Here is a 20,459-nt window from a genome sequence, read left to right as displayed (position 1 = left end):
CGGTAATGAACCGGGACAAGTGGTGGGCTTGTTAGTGGGTGAACATTTTGGTGATGGTGACCACAATTCTGTGACTTTCACCTTGGTTATGGAGAGAGATAGGTGCGCACAACAAGGAAGTTTTTACAATTGGGGGAAGGGAAATTACGATGCTGTAAGACAGGATTTGAGGAGCATACGTTGGGAGCATAGGCTGTCAGGGAAGGATGTGGTGGAAATGTGGGACTTTTTCAAGGAGCAGATACGACGTGTCCTTGATATGTATGTACCGATCAGGCAGGAAAGAAATGGTCGTGTGAGGGAGCCTTGGTTGACGAGGGAGGTTGAATGTCTAGTAAAGAGGAAGAAGGAGGCTTACATAAGGTTGAGGAAACAAGGTTCAGACAGAGCAGTGGAGGGATACAGGATAGCCAGAAGGGACCTGAAGAAAGGGATTAGGAGAGCTAAGAGAGGGCATGAAAAATCCCTGGCGGATAGGATCAAGGATAACCCCAAGGCATTCTATGCGTATGTGAGAAACCTGAGAATGACGAGAACGAGGGTAGGTCCGATCAAGGACAGTGGTGGGAGACTGTGTATTGAGTCGGAAGAGATAGGAGAGGTCTTGAACAAGTACTTCTCTTCAGTATTTACGAACGAGAGGGACCGTATTGTTGAAGAGGAGAGTGTGAAATGGACTGATAAGCTAGAAGAGATACCTGTTAGGAAGGAAGATGTGTTGGACATTTTGAACAACTTGAGGATAGACAAGTCCCCCGGGCCTGACGGGATATATCCTAGGATTATGTGGGAAGCAAGAGAGGAAATTGCAGTACCGTTGGCAATGATCTTCTCGTCTTCACTGGCAACTGGGGTGGTACCAGGGGACTGGAGAGTAGCGAATGTTGTGCCCCTGTTCAAAAAAGGGAATAGGGATAACCCCGGGAATTACAGGCCAGTTAGTCTTACTTCTGTGGTAGGCAAAGTAATGGAAAGGGTACTGAGGGATAGGATTTACGAGTATCTGGAAAGACACTGCTTGATTAGGGACAGCCAGCACGGATTTGTGAAGGGTAGGTCTTGCCTTACAAGTCTTATTGAATTCTTCGAGGAGGTGACCAAGCATGTGGATGAGGGTAGAGCAGTGGATGTAGTGTACATGGATTTTAGTAAGGCATTTGATAAGGTTCCCCATGGTAGGCTTATGTGGAAAGTCAGGAGGCATGGGATAGAGGGAAATTTGGCCAATTGGATAGAAAACTGGCTAACTGGTCAAAGTCAGAGAGTGGTGGTAGATGGTAAATATTCAGCGTGGAGTTCTGCAGGAATCAGTTCTGGGTCCTCTGCTGTTTGTAATTTTTATTAATGACTTAGAGGAGGGAGTCGAAGGGTGGGTCAGTAAATTTGCAGATGATACAAAGATAGGTGGAGTTGTGGACAGTGAGGAGGGCTGTTGTCGGCTGCAGAGGGACTTAGATATGATGCAGAGCTGGGCTGAGGAGTGGCAGATGGAGTTCAACCCTGCCAAGTGTGAGGTTGTCCATTTTGGAAGAACAAATAAGAATGCGGAATACAGGGTTAATGGTAGGGTTCTTGGTCAGGTGGAGGAACAGAGGGATCTTGGGGTCTATGTACATAGATCTTTGAAGGTTGCCACTCAGGTGGATAGAGTTTGTAAGAAGGCCTATGGAGTATTATCGTTCATTAGCAGAGGGATTGAATTCAAAAGTCGTGAGGTGATGTTGCAGCTGTACAGGACTTTGGTTAGGCCACATTTGGAGTACTGTGTGCAGTTCTGGTCGCCTCACTTTAGGAAAGATGTGGAAGCTTTGGAGAGGGTGCAGAGAAGATTTACCAGGATGTTGCCTGGAATGGAGAGTAGGTCGTACGAGGATAGGTTGAGAGTTCTCGGCCTTTTCTCGTTGGAACGGCGAAGGATGAGGGGTGACTTGATGGAGGTTTATAAGATGATCAGAGGAATAGATAGAGTAGACAGTCAGAGACTTTTTTCCCCAGGTACAACAGAGTGTTACAAGTGGACATAAATTTAAGGTGAAGGGTGGAAGGTATAGGGGAGATGTCAGGGGTGGGTTCTTTACCCAGAGAGTGGTGGGGGCATGGAATGCGCTGCCCGAGGGAGTGGCAGAGTCAGATTCATTGGCGACCTTTAAGCGGCATTTGGATAGGTACATGGATGGGTGCTTAATCTAGGATAGAAGTTCGGCACAACATCGTGGGCCGAAGGGCCTGTTCTGTGCTGTATTGTTCTATGTTCTATCTACCTGCACTTCAAGAAGGTCTTTGACAAGGTGCCACACAGGAGGCTACTGAGTAAGCTAAGGGTCCATGATGTCAGAGACAAGGCATGGATTGAAGCTTGGCTCTCTGGCAGAAAGTGGGGATGAAAGGATCCTTCTCAGGATGGCCGCCGATGACAAGTAGTGTCCTGCGAGGATCATGTGTTGGGACCACAACTCTTAACTTTATACATTTAACGATCTAGATGAAGGAACTGAGGGCATTCTGGCCACATTTGCAGATTATACAAAGTTAGATAGAGGGAAAGGTAACATTTAAGGCAGCGGGGAGGCTGCAGAAGAATTTGGACAGGTTAGGAGAGTAGGCAAAGAAGTGTGAGGTCATGCACTTTGGTCGGAAGAATAGGGACATGGACTATGTTCTAAATGGGGAGAAAATTTAGAAATCTAAAGTGTGACTTGGGCGTTCTAGTCCAAGATTCTCTCAAGGTAAACTTGCAGAAAGCAAATGCAATGATGACATTTAATTTGAGAGGACTTGAATATCAAGGTTTGAGAAGATTTGTAGCTCAGGTTGAGGTTCTGGATAGTTTTCTCGCTGAGCTGAAAGGTTCATTTCCAGATATTTTCTCACCATACTAGGTAAAATCTTCAGTGAGCCTCCAAGTGAAGCTCCAGTGGTGTAGCCTGCTTTCTATTTATATGTTTGAGTTTTCTTGGGTTGGTGATGTCATTTCTGTTCTTCTCCAGGGGTGGTAAATGGGATCCAAGTCCATGTGTTTGTTGATAGTAGCATTCTGACCGGAATTCTCGTCCGTGTCTCTGTTTAGCTTGTCCTGGGATGAATGTTATCCCAGTCGAAGTGGTGTCCTTCCTCATCTGTATGTAAGGATACTAGTGAGAGTGGGTCATGTTGTTTTGTGGTTATGTTTCCTGGTGGCTAGTTTTCTGCCTGTTTTGTCCATTGTAGTGTTTATTACAGTTCTTGCAAGGTATTTTGTAAATGAGAGCTCTGCCAACATCCAACCCAAACTTTGGGTCCGCTACGTAGATGACACCTTGGTCATCAGGCAATGAAACAAATTAGAGGAAACCTTCAAGACCATCAATAACATCCTTACTAGTATCAAATTCACTAAAGAGGAGGAAAACAACAACAAACTTCCATTCCTAGATGTTGCAGTAGAACGAACAGCCAATGGGGAACTTCAAACCAGCGTCTACAGGAAAACAACACATACGGACCAAATATTGAACTACAGAAGCAATAATCCCAACACCCACATACAAAGCTGCATTAGAACATGATTTCAACAAGCCACCACACACTGCTGCACAGAGGAAGTATGCAGAGCAGAGGAAAATCACCGACACAATCTATTCAAAAAGAACAGGTAACAATGAACACAATATGCCAATTTTCTGAGCAACAAATCCAAACAAGCAGACAAAACACATCCAGAAACCCTAGCCGCTCTCCCCTACATTAAAGACATCTCAGAAATAACTGCCAGATTACTCATTCCTTCGCATCATGGTAGCCCACAAACCCAGCAACACACTAAAACAGCAGCTAATTAACTCGAAAGACCCGATACAGACAACAAGCAAAGCTAATGTCATTTACAAAATACCTTGCAAGAACTGTAACCTACATAATGGACAAACAGGCAGAAAACTAGCCACCAGGATATATAAACATTAATTAGCCACAAAAACGACATGACATACTCTCGCTAGTATCCTTGCATATGAATGAGGAAAGACACCACTTTGACATCCATCCTAGGGCAAGCCAAAAAGGGACGCTGACGAGAATTCCTCGAACCATTCCAACCGGAATTCTATGCACAAACACATTGACTTGGATCCTATTTACCACCCCATGAGAAAAAACAGGAAATGACATCACCAACCCAAGAAAACTCAAACATATAAATAGAAAGTAGGCTGCACCACTGGTGCTTCATTCAGACGCTCACTGAAGATGTTACCTAGTATGGTGATGAAATGTCTGAAATCAAACCTTCCAGCTCAGTGGGCAAATCTACATCCAGAGGGCTTGAATATAAAAGCAGAGATGTAATTCTGAGGTTCTACAAGGCTCTGGTCAGACCACATTTGGAGTATTGTGCTCCGTTTTGGGCCCCATATCTCAGGAAGCATGTACTGGCTCTGGAGCGTGTTCAGTGGAGATTCACGGAAAGCTTAACATATGAGGAATGTTTGAGGACTCTGGTTTATACTAGATGTAGTTTAGAAGGATGAGCGGGATCTAGTTGAAACACAGAGTAGAAATGGCCTAGACGGAGTAAATGTTGGGAAGATGTTTCTGTTGGTAGGAAAGACTGGGACCTGAGGGCTTAGCCTTGCAGTAAATGGAAGACCTTTTTTAGAACAAAGGTAAGAAGAAACTTCTTGAGCCAGAGAGTGGTGAATCTAAGGAATTCATTGCCACAGATGGCTGTGGAGGCCAGGTCATCAAGTATATTTAAGGGTGAGATAGGTTCTTGAGCATTAAGGGTTATGGGAGAAAGTTGGAGAATGGGGTTGATAAATGTATCAGCCAAAGATTGAATGGTGGAGTGGACTCGTGGGCTGATAGGAGTAGAAATTAGCTAATGTCTTCTGATATATACTGTTGTATATACATCAGGATCACCAGCTGCTATCTCTTCAGTGACCATTTGTATGTGCCTGTTGTACTACTTTTTAGCCATACACTTGTGAGCAAAGTGATGCAGATATTCTGGCGAGCTCCCCCCTGCTATGCATACCTCCTTTTCTTTTGCACAATGTAGTTACTTCTCTTACACAGTTCTTGCATCCTTCCCTTTGTAATTATTATTCTACCCTTTGTGTCTGAAATATTTGTCAGCAGAATGCAAGGCCATATCTGTTTGGCCCTGTTATGCTCTAGCTGTTGACTCTCAACCTTGGCACTCCATATGCTAATTGTTTTCATGAGTTTGAGTTTGTTCTTCTCTTTCACTTTTGTATAGCCAATTCCTAACACAATCTCTTTATCTCATCCTTTTAATTGTGCAAGTTCACAGCTTTCTGTAAACTGAGTTAATGATGTTATATATTGATTAATGGATTATTTTTCACTTTGTTCCTTTGTGCTGAATATGCACCGTTCATGCATACCATTCACTTGGGGTTGCAATAGTACTTTCAAAGCTTAAAAATTCTGCTCAGAGATTTAGGATGGAATATATTTGGACACAGTCCCTTACCAAAGCTGATAAAATAGCAATGACTTACACTTGTTCTGATTTGCGAAACAAGTCTGTGTTACTTTTGCATTAGCGTGCCATTGTTTTTAGAAGAGTTCCCAGTTCTGCCTCAGATTCCTAGTAACTTGAACAGGAATTAATAGGGGAAAAAACTGTAGCCATTTTATCTTAGTGTTTTTCACTCAATACTCAACGTTTTATTAGCAGCAGCTTCTAGCTCTGTAACTGTGCTTTTTATTGTGTTCAATTCCAGAAATTTAGTGGATTGAAGCTTAAAATGTCTGCCTAAAGGGTGGTGCCTCATGGTGGAGATTGTGTCCAAGGCAGACTAGGACAGACATTTGTAGGTGTTTGGATAAAAATTCAGTCAGTCACACTCAGCCAGCATGGTTGTAATACATATGAAGTGCTAAATGTCGGGTCTGACTGTGCAATTGAGCAGTTCCCAGAGAACTGTACACTCCACCGGGCCTGATCCAACATGGTTATGTTGAAGCATGAAAGATTTAACAAAACAAAATATTTATGGACATATTAACTTTATTAGTTCAGCTAACTTTTAAGAGCCCAATATATTATTTCTTCTATTCTCAAGAGCAAATACAGAGTAATTCAAATGAGAAATTTTCAAGATAGCTTCAATAATTAAATGTGATAAATTACACGCATTTTTGGCACTGCATTATTATGATAGTATATTAAACATCTATGGCTGTTGTTCCAAAACTTATATTCTGAAGCCAGGAATGGGTTCTATGCTGTACAAAATGAACTGTTTTCAATGCAATTTACTATCCGAACCGCATAGCAAGTATTTCCTGTCAGTGAAGATTAAAGCAAATAATCCAGTTCCCCAGGACTTGATCAGGGCTGAATCTCCGAGGCTGTACTGTCAGGGTTGCTGTTCTTCAGATCAGAGATTAAACCAATGCTGGAAGTACTGGCTGATATTAAAAACCTTTTGGCGCTATTCAGAGGATTGGGGTCTCCTGGGCACTGAGTCCACATTTGCAACAGCCAAAAGTAAATTAACAAGTTAGTCATCTCATTATGACATATTGGATGATCTGTTTAAATTGACTATAAAGTTTTTCTGCATAATAATTGCTTTGTTCAAAACAACTTATCGAATGGAAATGCGCAGGAGTATTTTTCAGAAATGAGAAATACCAAATGAGGGAGAAACAAAGCTCCTCTCTTTTTCTTCCTAATTAGGGCTGGGTCCATTTAAAATTAATAGCAAGTTTATTTTAGTGGCTATTGTCTTTCTGAATATTTGACTATTTATTTGTGAATGATGTATTGTGTGCTAATTTCTTTCAGTAAGCGAGGGATATTCCAATGTAAGAAATAGAGCATTGCAAACATATTGAACCCTATAATAATGCAAGCTTATTATTTGCTGACTAAAATACAGCAGTGTATAACTTTGTGCAATCTCTTAAGTCAAAATATGCAATTATTTAGCTTTCTTGAGTCAAGTGGAAGTTTAGAAAAATCCTTAACTGGTCATCTGTCTGACCACAATCTTCTGACGCTGGAAAGGTACTTTCAGTGCAGCTTTAATTTCTTAACTTAGAGGTTTGAATGCAGCAAAGTGTGAGGTTATGCACTTTGTTAGGAAGAATAGAAACATAGACTAATTACTAAATGGGGAAAGGCTTCTAAAATCTGAAGCACAAAGGTACCTGGGAGTTCTAGTTCAGGATTTTCTTAAGATTAACATGCAGGTTCACTTGGTGGTTAGAAAGGCAAATGCAATGTTAGTATTTGTTTCAAGAGGGCTAGAGTGCAAGAGTGAAGATGTGCTGCTGAGGTTGTATGAGGCTCTGGTCACGCTGGATTTGGAATATAGAGCAGTTTTGGGCCTTTTATCTAAGAAAGTGTGTGCTGACATTGGAGTGGGTCCAGAGATAGGTTCATTCTTGTAAACCGAGTTTAAAGAATCTCTATTTTATGACAGCAATTCATAATTTCTCTCATAATTTTAGGACTGTACTTAATGGAATTTAGGAGACTGAGATATGACCTTCTTGAAACATACAGGATTCTTAATTGGTTGAACAGAATAGATGTGGAACTGTTGTCTCCCTGTGTGTGTGTGTGTGTGTGTGTCTGCGCACGTGAACGTACGTGTCTAGGACCAGAAGGCATAATCTCAGAATAAGTGATCACCCATTTAAGGCAGAGGGTGGAATTCTTTACCACAGAGTGCTATTGCTGTGTTAAGTATATGTCTGGGTTAAGTATATTTGAAGTTGAAATGGGTGTAGTTTTAATCAGGAATCACAGGTTATGAAGAAAAGGCCAGAAAGCAGAAGTGATGATTACGAGATGAGCTATGACCTCATTAAATGGCACAGCAGACACCGACTGAATGGCCTGCATCCGTTACAACATCTTAGAATTCTACTTAGTGATATTAACTCTCTGAATTATTAGATTTTGAATGTAGTCAAATAAGGCCTTGCATTCCCACAGGAATGCTTTGGGTATGCTTGTTTGTGAACAGTGGTATATGTCGTTTGGTAGATTAACTAATGCTTATTTAGTGTGCTTCATAAATTAGAAAGTGCTTCTCTGTTCAACATGTCAGGTCAGAAATGTAGATCAGAAGCATTCAACAGCTGAACGTTTCTTCACACTTGGCAGAAGTAAAATCTGGACTAATTGCTATACGCTGCTATACCATTCTAAAAGTACATCTTCCGTAGGGCTTTGCAGAATAGTCATAAACCTTTGTTTTCCAATAACATTAATGAATGTGGTTAATATGTGATAATGACCAGGTAATCTCATGATATTGATTGAAGGATAGTTTTTGGACACGAGGGATAAATCTCTGCTCTTCAAAATAGTGTCGCAGTTTATTTTTCATCGAATCCAGCAAGTGAATGGGACCTCGGCTTCATTACTCATTCAAAGACAGCACCTTGAAGGGTGTAGAATTATCACACTAGAAAGTACAGTTTGATATTTATGTGCTCACACCCGGAGTAGGGCTTGAACCTGGAAATTCAAAGACAGAAGTAACTATTAACTAAGCCACAACTGATGATCAAAACAGAGATTACAGCGTATGTTGCTTGATGCATTATTCATCTGCTAAAATGGATCTTTGTATTCTGAAACAACAAAGTTGGCATATTGTTGATTAATGATGTGGATGTGCTGGTGTTGGACTGAGGTGGGCAAAGTTTAAAAATTGCACAGCACCAGATTATAGTCCAACAGGTTTATTTGAAAGCTTGTAGTTTCAAATAAACCTATTGCACTATAACCTGGTGTTGTGAGATTTTAACGACTGTTGAGCAGACATAGTGCAGTGGCCACAAAGGTTTAATTGACTGATGAGGAGACAATGTAATTGAGATTGTTCACCACTGAATCCTTCACTAGGCCATTAGTGAGCAGCTGTGGTGACATGCATGTCTTTTCCAAATGCTATTGCAAAGTGTTTTTTTTTAAGTTATAGGTATTCGGGCTGGAGGAATGATTATCGCAGTTGGTGAAGTGTGGACCAAAATCCCTGTTCAAGTTTAAGTAGATTTGGTGCTTGCTGAGTTGCCCTGCACAAAGTAATGAAATCCTGGCTCTTTGCTATGGTTAGGTTAGTAGTTACCAAGGATTTGCTTTAGATAGAGGACTGAAGAGGAGCAGATAAATTATTTTCTTTTGGGAACATCTCATATTTTAAATAATTGTCATTCACACATTATAAAGATTTTTGAAAGAAATTAACATTTTGAAACTGATGAATTTAGATGGCTCTGAAGAATAGGACTAGCCGGGTTGGTCTTTCAGAGCTAGTGCAAATATGGCTCAAGTGGCCTCATGTGCTGCAAGTTTTGTGATTTTTGCATAAATCACTACAATAATTTTGTCTACAATTTGCTTGTCTATAATTACTTAACTTTATTGTTGGAGTTTTTGTTATCCATTGTTTCACTGGGTGGACAAGTGAGCGAAAGTTTGGAAAACCATTGAGCCCGTGCCACTGACCATGCCACTTGGGCAAAAATGGAAATAATTCTGTGTAACGTCGCGATGTGGCATGAATGTAACAAGGTGAAATCAAAAGCTGGCATGGGTTGGTCTTGATGATCTTGTTATTTTAATTATGTTGAGATAAAATGTCATTTTTAGGTGAAATGGGAGTAGAGGGTGGAGAGCAGATGGCATGGAGGAGGTAGTAGGTAAAAAATGGGAGATGTGTTGAAGTAAGGAGAATGGTGATGAAACATGCAGGAGCTTTCAAAAAAAACTAATTATTTCTTATTTATGTGAATTCAGAGACAGTCAGACACCTGGCACAACATTTTTCTTCCAATCCCAAAGCTCTCAGTTTGAATATTATCATGATCTAATATTTGTGTCACGTTGATAGAGTGAAAGCATAAGTAAATGGTACTCAAAAAAAAAACAGTACTTTTAAATGGATTAATAGTATTTGCAGAGCCTTTTGGAAACATGATTGACCGATAAAGTGTGAAGATAGTGGATAATGAGAGGAGTATGGCTGAGTCAAGAGGGGAGAGGGCCTAAAGACATTTGAAATTGGAAAGATTGAAGGAAGCATTGAGGACTAAAACTCAAAGGCTGAACTATCACCCGGCCACCCATCCAACTTGGACCATGATCATAGGCAGACAGGAAATGCATCTCTGAGGCCTGTGATGCAAGTGCAGTGGGGAACCTAGCTCCCTTAAAACGATATCCAGACAATCTCATCAGGAATTACAAATTGGAGCCCTGCAGTCAATTATGTATAATTACAGAATAACATAAAGGAAAATATAGAACAGATTAATGGGCTCTGGTACTTAGTTGAATCCAAAGGATCATCTGCAATTCTAATTTTGGTCTGGTAATTTGAAGATAATCTGAAGTTTTTTTTAGTGTGAGAGATGGGAATTGTAGAATGACTCAAGATCCAAGTCAAATCGTAGTTACTCCCTTGACAGTGTCAAATTCTGTAAAAGTCTTATTCAGAGTTATGTATGGTGGGGGCGGGGGGCGGTAATTGTTGACATTGGATGTAAATGTAAAACTAGCTCTAATGATTCAGCCACCCATTTTTTGAATCCGTCCCATATATATATATATATATATATATATATATATAGATAATTTTTATAGATAATATATAATTAATATTTATAGATAATTTTGTAGAAGATTAATTCTGAGTATTCTTGATATCAATTTCTGCACTTCTCAGGATCTTTGGAAGTAATGAACAAGACCAGGAAGATCATGGAGCAAGGAGGAGCACACTTCACAAATGCATTTGTGACAACACCCATGTGCTGCCCTTCAAGATCATCCATGCTGACAGGGAAATATGTCCACAACCACAATACCTACACGAACAATGAGAACTGTTCATCTTCCTCCTGGCAGGCCACACATGAACAGCGGACATTTGCTGTGTATCTGAACAGCACTGGCTATAGGACAGGTACGTTACTGAAGGAAATTACAACCCTTTTATGATGATCTTGATAAACCTTGAATCTGAATACTTTGTGGAGAAAAACCATGTTTACGTAAAATCAAACTGTGATTGTAGAAATATTTTAACTGTTGTAAAATTTCAATGGAAGCACCAAAGAACTTAGAAACTTAAAACATTATTTATGGAATGCACATTGTTTGCTGTAATTTACAATTTAAGCAAATAAATAATCATGACCAGAAATGTATAAATTAATTGAGTAAAAATTCCAAAACGAGAAAGTGAGGACTGCAGATGCTAGAGACCAGAGTCAAAATGTGTAGTGCTGGAAAAGCACAGCCAGTCAGGCAGCATCCGAGGACCAGGAGAGTCACATTTCGAGCATAAGATCTTCATCAGGAATGTCCAAAAGTTGCTTAGCTGAAAGTTTTATCTTTTTAAAATTGGTAAAAGGATATGTCTAAAGAACATGTAAGTAGGGATGAGAATGAACTATTATAATGATACTGGTGTTATTTATTAAATAACTACCCATACTGCAATTTCAACTAAACAGTTACGTTCTCATAAATCCATGAATGTTAGATTGAATCTTAAGCTATTGAGTGTTGTTTTATTCTCTAGAACTACTTATAACTATACATTAAACCAGATGATCAAGATTTTAGGACCATCTGCAGCTTTGATTTAGCTTCGCTAACAGATCTCTATTAAATAACTAGCTATTATAATTCTTTATTTAGAGAATAAATATCTAAAGCTGAAGTGAATTCCATACTCTTCCAATCTGGTTAAAACATCATTTTTTGAAAATGAGAACACAATGTATATCAATTTCAAGGGAACAATTTTCACAGTGATCCTATTTTCATACTAAAATCTTATGGGCATGCCATGGGTCCTGCTGTTCAGACCAAAGTGGCTTCAGCTCCACTGTAGACAGATTAATCTAAGAGACCCTCACTGAGATTGGTTTCCAATTAACAATATAACCAATCTCACCCAGTAGCTGGCTGACTCAGAGGACCAGCAACTCAGCAGCACTGTCAATAGAGGGACAGATGCAAGTATTAGGGCATCTTGATGTTGAGGCATCAGCAACATCAAGGGTAATCTGTAGTGGTGTCTTTGGCACTGTGAGGCAATCATTTCCACCAGGTCCTATCCTTGTCCTATGGAGTCTCATGAAATTAGAACCTGCTGGGGAGGGCACCTGGATGTAACTGGCGGAATAACCATATTGGGTCAGGTGCCAATCTGAGACTTGTAAAGTTCCTACAGTCTACTAATGGGGCACTTAATTGGATTCAATGCCCTTGACCAGTCAGCAGCTGGCCAAGCCACTACCATTCCTGCCTTTGGTGGTATTCTATGGTAACAGGAAGCCATCTGGTTTCTCTCCTAATCATGTTTTCTCACCCTTCCCACTTCTCAGTCCATCATGAAAAGGCCAATTTAAAATGCATTCCAGTAGGACAAGTGCTAACCTGTGCCATACATATTGTAAGATGTATTTGTGAATGATCTCATTATCCTTCATTCTCCAACACCTTCCCACCCCCTGCCTTAATTCAGGGCAGAATTGATGGGTATCAGTTGTAATGTCCCATATATTCAATTTCCATTTTTAAAATCATTTTTAATCAAGGATCAGGATAAACCTTCCCAAAAGGCGATTCAGGTTTGACTATCCCAATCAAATCTTTTGATGAGTGGAATGCAATAGATACTGTCTTTCTATGACTTTTGAACACCCAATAAAAGGTTGGCTAATAATATTGAGACTCATGGAATCAGAGGGTCAGTGCCAGTTTGATTTTTTTTTTAAATCAGCTCTGACAAGGTTTTCTGAAGAATGTTTGTTTGTTAGTTACTAAGTTCAATCTGTAAATATCACCACATGAAAATCTATTGTGTTGCTAAAAGGATGTTTGGCAGATCTTTCATGTCGAGACGGCAATTGCAGTACAATTTTCTCCCGAAAGATATGTAGTGAGCATCTAACCTTTCTAATTTTAAACAAAAGGTTAAAAAACATGACCTTTTTTGGCTTTCAACCAGATTTGGTATTCTGTTGTAAGTAAACATTTTCTTGCTGTACAATGGAACGATGATTTTGCATAGCACAGGTCGTTCAGGAACAGGCCACCAGCCCAATCCATCCACTCTGGCATGTTTGCTCCACTTGAATCTCCTCCCATTTTTTTCTCATCTACATCTATCATTGTATTACTCCAATCCCTTCTCCCTCAATGCCTGACCAGCTTCCACTTAAATGCTTTATACTGTTCACTTCAACAACTCCATGTTAGTGAGTTTCACGTTTTAATTGCCCTTCTAAGCATAAGGGTCACTGTTTTGTATTGTAAGGAAGAGGTGGCTGGGAAAACTGGGGTAGTGTCTTTATTGTCAAAATGTATCCAAGTTAGAAGAGATTATTTCATTTTGTGTTGAAGTTCTCACGCTCAATGCATATGATGCAGGATTGGCACGAGCACCCTTGGAACTGATCGTTTGTCTGATATTGAGCTTTTTTTCATAGGATATAAGTGTCACTGGCTAGACCAGCATTTGTTGCCCATCCAAAATGCTCCTTGAGAAATGGGAACATCTTCTGAAAAACAGTCAAAATTATAATTGTTCAAATCTTTTTGTGAAATGTAGCCTGCAACATCTCTCGTTAAGTTGTCATAAAAAGGTATCTTAAGATTGATCCCATAGTCAGTATAATCAGATCATGTTGATCATTATTCTCCAGCAATTAATTATCTTAAGGAATCTCTTTGCAGCCAGTTACACTCTTAAGCAAAAAAAAATTTTTCCAGTTAGTGGTCCACTGCAAAAATTGGAGTTAAGAACAAAGAGACACGAAATTTTAAGCAAGTGTTAGATTGGAGATCTGGAATGGGTTATATTTGTTAGAATTTAATAAAAGTAAATATAATAGAAACAAACTTAAATGAGAACAGAAGAGAGGAATAATGAAAAATGGAGCCTTGAACGTGAGCAGAAATTAATTATCTAAGTATTTTTAAACTGTAATATTATAATTATAAAGCTGTTCCAAGTAACCAACTACATTTTTTTTTACTGTAATTTAAGTATTATTTCTTATGACTTTAGGGCAATGTTACCTTTAATAAATGCTTGTTGTTCTTGGAAAATTTTTTCAACTTAGTTCCTTTAATTTAACCGTAAGCACGGTTGCTTACAGGGGATAAGGCTTGCATAGTTCTTTAAGTTTGCATGCACATAGCTTTCTTTTTAAATTCAAGTATGGGATGATGGTGTTGCTGCTTGAATCAGCATTTAATGTCTATCTCCAGTCGTAGTTGAGGTAGTGGTGAGCTGGCTTCTTGAACCAGAATCGTATGTTTGATGTAGATACACCCACAATGCTGTTAGGGAAGGTGTTCCAGGGTTTTGACCCAACAACATTGGAGGAATGACTATAACTTTCTAAATTAGGATGGTACGTGGCTTGGAGGGGAACTCCAGGTGGTGGTGTTCCCATATATCTACTACTGTTGTCCCTTAAGACATATTCCTGAGGACCACCTCTAGAGATGCTCTTGAGCTAAGATGACTAACCTCCAACAACAACTGTCTTCCTTTGTGCTAGGTATGACCCTAACCAGTAAAGAGTTTTCTCCTGATTCCCGTTTTTGCTAGCTTGATGCCACACTCGGTTAATTGCAGCCTTGATGTCAAGTGAAATCGCGTGTATGTGGAATTCAGCTTTTTTGTCCCTGTTTGAATTAAGCATGTAATGCATGAAGACATAGCCTCAGAGTCATTAGGAAACCAAAAGTTGAGAGAGTCTAGATCTATGCAGATCTGGATCAGTGCAAAATCTAAATTAAGGACGAACGATATGCATGGCTTGTCGAATAAAAATATTAATGAAAATTTCGTGTTGTCTTATCTTCCCATGTTTGTTTCATTCACCATTGTTACTCCGTACTTTATGATGTAACTAACAAGCAAGTTAGCAGTTTTCAGGGTTAGGCAAAAAAGGGAAGTTGCTGCCACAATCCTGCCAGCTCTAATGGTTTTAAATGGTGGAACAGACTAGTGGGCAGAATGGCCTGCTCCTATTCCTAATTCAAGTGTCATATTACAACATCACCATACTTAACACTGTTATCACTTTTTAAAATCAAGCTCTTGTCCTATATTGAGACTAAATAATGGGAAACCTTAATCCTTTTAAAGAAATTGGATAAAATCAGAGTATCTGATGTGTTCTATGACCTAATGTAGTTGCTTATCTTATAAACATGTATAAAACGGACACCAGTCTTTTAGAAAAATAAGTTATTACTCTTGCACAAGTTTCTCATACCATTAAAAATATAATTTTCTGCAGATCCTATAGAGATTGGGGGATGTAAATCTTTTTTTTTCCGAATGTGAAACCATTAAAATAAAATCTGAAGTTACTCCAGTATATATGTGGACTTTTACCAGCTATCCTATTGATATTGTATTATAGTTTAGTGTTTAAAATTCGATGCCCAGTTCCTCTTTTTAGATTTTGAGCCCCTGCTGAGATTTCTATTGATTCCATGCATTGACTATTTGATATGCATTGAGAATTTACCAACAGAGTGTTTGGTTCTTTTACCATCAAACAAACGTTTAAAGGTTCTCTTAAGCCATTGAATTTAAAAGATAACAGTAACAAGCTGACAATTACTGAAACACACCCTGCTAAAATACCAGGAGTCCTGTTTTCTTCACCATATAGAGATGACCACTTGAAACAATGCATTTGTGCATTCCAAAGTTTTAGGTGAATTTTACAAGACTGCTTTTATTACTATTAATTTGTGATGAAATAAAAACAAATGGAAACCACTTTTTCTGCTTCAGCGTAAAGTTTTTTAGATTAGGTTAGATTCCCTACAGTGTGGAAACAGGCCCTTCAGCCCAACAAGTCCACACCGACCCTCCGCAGAGTAACCCACCCATTCCCATTTCCCTCTGACTAATGCACCTAACACTACGGGCAATTTAGCATGGCCAATTCATGTGACCCCCACATCTTTGGACTGTGGGAGGAAACTGGAGCACCCAGAGGAAACCCAATCAGACATGGGGAGAATGTGCAAACTCCACACAGACAGTCACCCGAGGCCAGAATCGAACCTGGGACCCTGGTGCTGTGAGGCAGCAGTGCTAACCACGCGCCACTGTTAATTATGTTTACATTCCAAGTCTTGATAGCTGAGCATTATTAATAAATGAATGAGTTAAAGTAGTGAGTCATTGGAGTTTGCATTGAGATATGCCAATGGCAGGTTTTGCATTTTCAAAGTTCTTTGTGATTGGAGAGTGATGGTTCCTCTGAGAATTACAACAAGAAATTCATTCACAGCATCATGGCTAGTTCAGCTATACAGGGGCAGAAGGAAAGTTTGGAAAGCAATAGGAATGAAGGATTCTATATTTGGAGGAATCAGACAAGCTTGGATAAGCTAAAAATTGCTGAAGGAAATATTATAAAGTTGGTAATTCACAAGCAATGTGGGGTGCACCGAGGGGTGCTGAGGGATAGAAAGCTGGTAATTTTGGATGTTACTGGCCATCATTTTCCAATCTATCTTAAATACTGCATTAGTGCCAGAGGATTGGAGAATTACAAATATGGCACCCCTTTTCAAAGGCCATGCTGTCAGCGCTGTTGAGTTTATCCAGTACTTTCTCTCTTTCTATTAGAGAAACTAGGTCTCTTTTTACTCGGAGAATAAGTGAAGAGGATGTTCCATGTTTACAAAATTATAAGGGATTTTTATTAAGGAACTGGAGTGAAACTATTTCGACTGGTCAATGACTTGGCATGTACGAACCCTCATTTACAAAAACATAAAGAGGCATTGGAGAAATGATTTCACACTAATGGCTAAACTTTACGTCCTTTGGGGACAGGTTGAGGGGGAGGCAGGGTGGCAATTTGGCACAGCAATGTGGAAGAAAGTGTGAAAAAAATCTTGCTTCTGCTGTGTAATTTTGCCAGTTGCAGGGGAGATCACAGATGAGTCCAACCACCTGGAGCTCAATTGAGCCATTTAAATGACCAATTAAGGGCCACTTTCTGCCACTGCAGGCCCTTTGCCAGCAGCAGTTGGTGGGTGTTGGACATTGCCATGTTGAGAGAAAACTTGGTGAAACCTAGCAGCTGCCCAATGGGCTATCGTGAGTGGGACCATCGTTCCAGCATTCCACAACCCACAGAGGACACTCGGCCAGCAATGGCCACTCCTGCTGCAGAGGTGCTGCCTACTGACAGAAACTGCAGGGCATACTCATCACGGAGCCCTCTCCAGCTATCCCTCAACCCACTTATTCCACTTCGTGGGTGCAAAAATTCAGCCTGCCCTCATCTTGCAGGTGCAGTCCCAGCAATAACCACCACTGGTGGTGCTGTTGAGCCTGCTAAACTTCAGGTCCACTGATTTGAACCAACTGCTCCTGGGAGCAGATCTCCAGCCTTACACAGGATGGCAGCCTCAGTGGATGGTGATCACTTAGCTGGTGCTGTGGGCAGTATAATTACCTGTGTTACACTGTGTGCTGAAGCAGGGTTGCCTTTTTGAGAGGTGGCAGTGCTATCCTGTCAGAACAATTCCAGCTAAGAGTTCTTAAAACACTAGCAACAAGTAGTGAAAGATCCATAACCGCTTTTAGAAAGTAACTGTATCTTTCAAAAATAAAATTTCAAATGGGTATGGGAAAATGGCACTAAATCAATAATGCCTTCAGGAAATCAGACCGAGAATAATGGCCCAACACAGTTGTAAAATTCTATGGCTCTTGTTAAAATTAAGCACCACCTGTGGATTTAATGAAATTGGGGTCAAGACCCCCTCTCTAATCAAGAATCTGTTTCCAGTTAAGTTTTTCAGAAAACCTACAGTTTATTTTTGGCATGCATACAAAATCAAATAGGCTGCAATTTGAACCAGGATCGTGAGATCTGGTATCCACCACCTGTAAGTACAGTCCACAGCGCACATCCTGCCTAATGGCCAGAAATTTTCACTTCAGTACATTAAACAAGATGAGCACTCTGTTCAGACAGAAGATAATATTAATGATATCACCTGCGTAATTAACACTCCCATTCAATCATAGAATGTAACTTACACACTCGAATACTGAAAAATATCTTTTTATTTATCAACCACAATACAAAACTAAAAACTATCTTGAGAGCTACAAAAAATAAGGTACTCCCAGGCTTTGTACCTCTGTGGTATAGGGCAGTATGCCTTTGCTTCCATAGAAATGTCATGGTTTCCAGTGGGGTGGTTGCATTACAGGGTTTTAGTGTTTGAGTTTTGTCCATTTTGTTGCCATTGATGAATTGAAGCAGGCAATTTTGTGTTATTTTATCAAGTATTAACCCTGAGTTTGCATGCATCTATAAGAATTTCAGGTTTTTAAATGTAAAACTTTTCAAAACTATTCCAAAGCGATATCTACCTTCTATTCATTTTTCTTCTGTTTTATGATTTAACTGCTTTGTAAATTGAAGATAGTATCTTGTATATTGAGCAGTACATTTGTTTTTTCTTTAACTACTAATTTTTGATGTGTTTAACCAACTGATTAGCTGTACTTCCCAGTGCCTCCAGCTGTGTTGAAGCATTCAGGCTCAGGATTTCTCCAAACATACTCTGGCATTACATAGATAGGGAATTGGGAATTTTTGAATAGATGACACTTCAATTTCCAATCACCACTGCTTTATTTCACCAGAAATGACAGTGGGTTCTTAATGCTTCCTATCCAAATTTCACAGGACCACTGAGCGTGACTGTAATACAAACTGCCAAGCAATCTGGTATTTTTACTACATATATCCTCCCCTTTATATGTGAATACAGATAACTTTGTAGCGGTGTCGCATTCCAAGTCCTTTTTGAAAAAAAATGGCCTAAACCTGGTCTTGATCAACCGCTTCCTTCTTAACATCGCAATCAAAATTGTGTTCAACCCTCCGAAATGGAGGACCATCTTCTGACTCGGGAGATTTTTGAATAGTTGTTTCATGTCAACATGTCATTGAATTATCTGCTCACACGCTAAAACAATTATTCATTGTTGGGGCTGTACATATGAATTATGAAGTACTTACAGAAAGAAGATTGCCTACCTTTTTCATTTGGTAGTGTTTAAAGTTCACACCTCAATTTCTGTTCTTTTGTAGATTACATAAAAACTGGTCTTACTTTTGAGATAGGAGGCCAGGTTACTGTGCAAGTCAACCAGAGGCTGAAGGGTCATGGCTCATGAGCATGCATACGTACTGGAAATGTTTGTCTGGACCATTCAATACTTGCCCATCCATAGTGTACAAGGTTGGAGGATGGCACTCTAGTTGCTCAGCTATGATGGACACCTGCATGGCTACAGGTGTATTTCGTTCACTTACTGAGTTCAATCTGCCAGGAAATTGGCATTCCTGCTCAGTCCAGACAAGGGATCATTCGATACCCCATCCACCACCCAAAACACACAAATTGGATTCCAAAGATAATCCATTTTTAGCAAATCAGACTACAAAAGAACATTCTTTCAAAAAGCTGCCTTTCATAACCTTAGCTTAGAATGAACCCACAGCTCCCTCGCACCCGGTGGTCAGAAATCAGGCTACAGGGAGCCTGTGAAAGTGTTTACTCCCTTGAAGCACTAGGAAAAACCAAGGAGTTTCTTCTTTAGTGGCTCGTCTGGGTACACTACCTTGTAGCTAGTTGCCATGCGACATCAACAGACTTGAGAACCACTCATGACCTCTGTGCATTTCTATTTTAAAAAAATTGAACTGATCAACAAAAGAGAGCTTGCTATTCTGTTAATGGGAGTTGCTGAATTCAGCAATGTAAATGTACAGCTTTTTGATTTGGATGTTATTTAATTTCCTTTCTTTGTATTACAGCTTTCTTTGGAAAGTATCTGAATGAGTACAATGGCAGCTACATTCCACCTGGTTGGCGTGAGTGGGTTGGATTAGTAAAGAATTCTCGGTTTTACAATTACACACTCAATAGAAATGGTGTAAAGGAGAAGCATGGATTTGACTACTCAAAGGTACTTGTCTATATCTAGTTTTTGGCGGTTCAGTATCCTATTCAATCAGTGACTTAGAGGCAATGATTTGCTGAGTTATACACTTCATACAAAAATAAGAGTTCAGTTGTATATAGTATTGTGACTTAAATTTTCTGTATCACACTTAAGCATTTTACACGCTTGTGCCTTTGAATCAATCCTATGAAAAAAAACAACCTTGAAAGTTGCCAAAATTACTATTTAGCATACAAAGTAGAATATTCTCAGCTAGATTCTCAACAAATACAAGGAAAATGAACTGAATTTCACATGTAAGAACCTTTTGGATGTACCATCTTCACAAAACAGAGCAATTCTTAATTCCCCACAGAGGTCTAAGAGGAGCAATTAACCCTTTATGTACCATAATGTTTTAGGCCAAATTCAGTATTACGTGACTATTATTGA

General features: G+C 39.6%; 1 protein-coding gene across 1 annotated transcript in view; it reads left to right on the top strand.

Annotated features, from left to right (window-relative positions):
- LOC140463021 (extracellular sulfatase Sulf-2-like) overlaps nt 1–20,459 on the top strand; it is a 323,741-nt gene that overhangs the window by 196,774 nt on the left and 106,508 nt on the right. The window contains exons 7-8 of the mRNA XM_072556628.1: nt 10,698–10,937; nt 19,879–20,030. Of these exons, the coding sequence (XP_072412729.1) occupies nt 10,698–10,937; nt 19,879–20,030 (392 nt within the window). The remainder of the gene's footprint in view (nt 1–10,697; nt 10,938–19,878; nt 20,031–20,459) is intronic.

This window comes from Chiloscyllium punctatum, chromosome 37, assembly GCF_047496795.1.
Source record: "Chiloscyllium punctatum isolate Juve2018m chromosome 37, sChiPun1.3, whole genome shotgun sequence".
Lineage (NCBI taxonomy): Eukaryota > Metazoa > Chordata > Chondrichthyes > Orectolobiformes > Hemiscylliidae > Chiloscyllium > Chiloscyllium punctatum.
This window is presented reverse-complemented; position numbering and strand designations above follow the sequence as displayed.